Here is a 5,200-nt window from a genome sequence, read left to right as displayed (position 1 = left end):
AAGACCTGACATGATAAACCTTGAGGATCATATAGGAGGCACCCAACTCTCTCACTTCTAAAAGTTAAAAATTTGAATCCAATATTGAATTAGAGAGCTGCACTCTAACTTCTAAAAGTTGTAAATTTACACTTAATCTTAAATGAGAGCTGTATTTATGCAAAAACTTATAGTCATCATATGATTTTGATTATATATATAACTCGAAATAGGAAGTTGTTTTATTATGAATAGATCATTTTCTACTAAACTGATTTTGATATGAGTGATTCAAGATGATCTTAGTAAGAGATATATCAATTCAAATTCTCCTTACCTTACATGTTACACTCCAAGTTGACTGAAAAGCCATAAATCACTTGACTAGAGAAGTAAGAGGTAGTAAGGAAGATACTAAAGTTGTTCCATTTTAATCAAATTCTACCAGGATAACAACTACTAAAGTCGTAGCATGCAATGCTTATATCACAAAACACATTACATTTCGATTTTCGTTGCTGCAAAACTGCAGTGAACCAAAAGAAATACAATTCTTTCCTAGAAGAAGTCGGTAATTACTCGAAGAAGAAAACGCTGGATGGCCAGGAGGTTAAGCAAGATGAAAAATACAGGAATTTACAAACCACAGACGTGAGAAAAATGATGTGAACAGCCACAACAGCTAAAAAAGGCTTATTAGCAGATTACAACCGCCCCATGGATAGAACAAGCAGAGAGCCAAAGCTACTTCAGTTCAAACCCGGCTGTTTGCGGGGAGTGGAACGACTCCATCGAAGAAATTTCCGAAGTAACCATGTGGCTCATGGACGAGTTTGGAGATGATGTCTCTTAATGTAATAACACCTTCCAAATTTCCCTCCTCGTTAACGACATATATTCGGTGTATCTTCTCAGAATCCAACTTCAATATGATGTCTTCGAGCATGTCAGTTCTTCTGCACGTGATAACACTGTGCAGTAGGGGTGAGGCCTCTTGACGCCCCAGTAAGTAATTTCTAACTGCAGCAAGGAAGTTCTTAGCTGTGATGGACCTGTAGAGAATGAAATCATCTGAAGCACAAGCTCTTCACAAAATTTTATATGGTCCAAATTGGGCCTGTGACTTCAATGTTATGCAGAAAAGAAATAAGATTTCTCTTCACATACCTGAGGTTTTTGTATATTTCTGGAGCTGTTAGAAGGTACTGTACATCTCTTATGCTTATATTGCCTACCACTTTATGTCCACTTTCATCAACAATTGGGAGTCCACCAATTCTTCTTTTCCTCAGCAATTGAAAGGCACTAAGTACAGGTTCCTCCTCAAAAGCCTATAAAAGAAGCATAGGATTTCTAATATTATCACTTGGATTAAGGACATATTTGTTTAAAAGTAATATAGGGAAGTAAAAGAATTCCTAACATAGAAATACAAATGTTAAATTTTAACACAATTAAGATTGAAATAAATTATAGAAAACAGTCTATTTTAGAGGACTTCATGAAGCAACCAAGTAACTGTAGTGTAGTAAATAAATGCAATTCTATTGATTCCTAATGTAACCTGTTAGCAGTCTTGTATGGGCTACAGCTAGCAAGATTCTAACTTGTCTTGGACTTGGTGGCATTTGACCTTTTTTTTTTTTGTTCCTTTCATCATGTATTCCATTTTTGCTCCAATTTGCTCTCACAAATAGTTTTAGATGAGGAAACTCGGTTTCTCCAGCTTTGCTAGGTAACCTTGCTGGCATAGTTCTATGACCTTTCCTCGTACTTTTGAGGAAAACTCTGACTCAAACTTCACAAAACACTTATTGGTATAAATCAATCCCTTGAAATTTCAACGAACTCATTCCAAACTCATTCCAAAAAAACAGGTAAAACAATCTCCCATTGAACTTTTTCAACGTTTTCCCTATCTAACACCTCTTAGTCTATCCTTCTGTCGGCTCCAAAAATTCGACCCAGGCCTCCGCCCGCATTGTTTGTTTTTTCTTTAGCGAGGGAGATTTAACATAATAAGTTTTGGGGTAAATTTTGGGAAGGCAGATGGGTTTGTAGATAAGACACTACCCAGATATTTCGCCCTCATTTTGCGAGGACTTTAAGATCTGAGTTATGGTTTCCTATAGGCGCAAGCCCCTATAGTTAATTACCCCTCCCAATAATGAGGGAGAACTTTCGATTAAGGCTAGTCGTTAATTAGATACGTATAGAGATACGTGTTATCTGGTATATAGTAGCAGCATGGGTTTGGATTTGAAAATTTGAAGATTTGGATTTGGATATTTAAAATTGGAATTTTCACCATCTTGTATTTAAAGCGGATGGTGGGGGAATGGATGATGGACCCGATCAAGATCCCATGGTTCCATCATCCCAGGCCTTTGTGGTCCCTGGTCTACTTAGTCAGAGGCGGTAGTCAACCCAACCTGACAGAAGGATCCTTGTCGGCAGCCATGGGTTGCTTCATCCAAGGGGACCTTGTAGACCTGGGGTAAATATTTGCCTAAGGCGACAAATTTGAATCCACCATAGCTAACATAGAGCTTTGTGCCCTATCGATCATATCCTATTAATTCATATCTCAAGGATTTGATGCCACTAAGGAGCGTATTGGCTCTGTCCATAACTGGTATTTCGTGGTGCCATTTGGTGGCAAAACCACTCGGTTTAGAGGGCCCTGGGTTACCGTTTATCCTGCGGTGCCATTTGACAGCAAAACCGCCGGCCAGATGACACGTATCACGTCCTTATTGGTAGAAGATTGTTTGAGAATGGATCCTAATGATATTTTCGACTAGGCATTAGCTCTATGTGAGTTGAAGTTATATTTGAATTTTTTCACATCGGCAAACTATTGTGGACGGTAAATGAATTTTGCTTTAAATGGTTGGATGGTTGATTTTCGAATTTTAAATATTTTGAATTTGGAATTTTGATGATTTTTAGATTTCAGAACTCGTGGAGTTTTGGATTTTGATGGGCATTTGAAGTATTTGGAATTGACCCCTCCGATTGAGATTTTCGTTCAACACGGCCATCATCGGTGTGTTTGAGGTTATTTTCATTTGTTGATTAAACCTTGTCGACTCGGCCAAACTGTTGATCGAGGATCGGGTTTTTCATAAGCTTTATGATTTTGTGAGTGAATTTCTTTTGTTATAGACCTTGAATGCCTAATATGAATGTATAAAATAAATATTCTGATCGACTTCGTGACCGCATATTTATCTGATGGTTCGAACCCTATCTACTCCTATTTACATGCTTAGGAGGAATGGGTTTCGTAGGCTTTATGTTTATTAGTAAATTCTCTTGATTATAGGCCTTGAAGGTCTAATATGAATGTATTAAAACAAATACTCCGGTCGCAAAGACCGTATATTCGTTTGATAGTTTGAACCCTGTCGACTTCTATTGATCAGCATAGGAGAATCGGGTTAGAATTTGAATTCACTTATTGACCCGCACAGCATCTCTAGACGTCACGTGTGTACCAATAATACGCTCGTCGGGACCCATCCAGGTGTTTGATTGTAATTACCCCTTTTTTGTACATATGTATATACAAACTATGGTGCATGTGCAGGGGCATTCTTGGAATATTTGTAAACGTCTTATGTCCGCTTGCATGAATGTTGCGGATTTGATGGCGATACGTAGCAGCTTCTGAATTTAATTGTTCGATGCTTTATATAGGTAAACTGTCGTGCACTATTTATTACTTTTTGCAATTGGATTATAGTGCACTAACGAATCTCCTGCTTTCGCATTTGCAATTGGATTATAGTGCACTAACGAATCTCCTACTTTCGCATGAAAATGAATTGTAGCGTTATCACCAGATTCTAATGAGATACCTCATTGTTCTGATGTAAAACTCCCTTTTCTCATTCACCGGGAGGGTCCTTGATTTTGAAATCAATGACCACTACTTTGGAAAAAACTCCTTTTAGGATATTTTGTATTATACTTGTTATTTCCGATATTTGTGGATGCAAGCATTGTTTTCTTCTTAAGTATATGACTAAGAAGAGACTTTGTAACACCATGAAGTTTAGTTCTAATTTGTTCAAACATCCCTTTCCTTCTGTCAGGAGGTGTCGTTCTCCATACACCGAGTCGTCTTCATACCCGACGTACTCGTAGATCTCAATCACAGTTGTCATAGGTGATATCTGTACTTGTGTCCACAAGGGTTCGTTATACTTACGATATACCCATTGTCGTTACACACAAGTAGTTCATCTTCATTTACAGGGACCCGTTGTATGAACAACGACCTCCCGGAAGTGTTTGTAGGAGAGTCATTTGCAGATATGTCATATCCACCTTTTACCAATCTCAGGTGGTTTAACGTATTTGTTTGCTAGGACGGGTCTTCTACTATTAATTGACAGTATTGCCATTTCATTCTTATAACGATTGTCGTAGGAGTCTATTATATCTGTATTATGTCCACCTTTGTCGCTTGATAGGTCCTCCGCTATTGATCTCCAGTGTCGCCTTCTTCAACCAACAGGCAATGTTGCTAATGTTGGAGGTTTCAATAGCGCATACAGGACACACATATGCATTCTGCAACCACTTGTTGTTCTTGCAGGTATGATGCACCTGATCTCATAGAGATTGTTGTAAGAGTCCACTACATTTTTTGTTTGTATGCAACGAGATCTTGTAGCGTACTTTGAGTCACTATTGACCGTACAAATGTTCTTGTAGTTTGAGTTCCCTTGTATACGATTCAAGCTTTGTTCTTTGTATATGTTTGAGTCTAAGTTCAGTTTCATTTAGACTTGAGTTCACCGAGTCTACAACTCCCACTTAATGTTGTATGGTACGAGTTCAAGTTCTTATTCAAGTTCAGTTCGTGCTTGGATTCCTTGTGGTCTTCTTGAGTTCAGACTCCATTCAAGTTCAAGTCTTGTTATCCAAATCAAGTCCTTACTTGAGTTCAAGTAGCAAGTTCAAGTTCACCGTCATTTGTATAATGTTCACTTGATTAAGTTTTGATTTTAAACTTGATTTGGTCTTGAATTGTGCCCGAGTTAAATTCAATTATCTTTGTCCAAGCCCCCTGTAAGTGTTCAAGTCCAAGTTCAAAGGTTCACAAGTTTGAGTTTGAGTCCTTTTTTAGTTCAAACAGGTCCGAATGCAGTCATACATTTACCCAAAATTTTGACAGCCTCCAGGCGTCTCCCCCATTTAGGGGAAAATA

General features: G+C 38.1%; 1 protein-coding gene across 2 annotated transcripts in view; it reads right to left on the bottom strand.

The window, feature by feature from the left end:
• Window positions 1–379: 379 nt before the first annotated feature.
• Window positions 380–5,200, bottom strand: part of LOC110101131 (SNF1-related protein kinase regulatory subunit gamma-1) — a 46,883-nt gene continuing 42,062 nt past the window's right edge. For both annotated transcript variants that reach the window (XM_028701165.1, XM_020828922.1), the window contains 2 exons: window positions 1,147–1,310; window positions 380–1,031 (listed from right to left, as the gene is read on the bottom strand). In XM_028701165.1, coding sequence (XP_028556998.1) covers window positions 734–1,031; window positions 1,147–1,310 — 462 coding nt within the window. In that variant the 3' untranslated portion in view covers window positions 380–733. The remainder of the gene's footprint in view (window positions 1,032–1,146; window positions 1,311–5,200) is intronic.

The sequence above is a fragment of the Dendrobium catenatum genome, unplaced genomic scaffold (assembly GCF_001605985.2).
Source record: "Dendrobium catenatum unplaced genomic scaffold, ASM160598v2 fragScaff_scaffold_152, whole genome shotgun sequence".
NCBI classification, from domain to species: Eukaryota; Viridiplantae; Streptophyta; class Magnoliopsida; order Asparagales; family Orchidaceae; genus Dendrobium; species Dendrobium catenatum.
The sequence above is the reverse complement of the archived record's forward strand: the minus strand, read 5'-3'. Positions and strand labels throughout refer to the sequence as shown.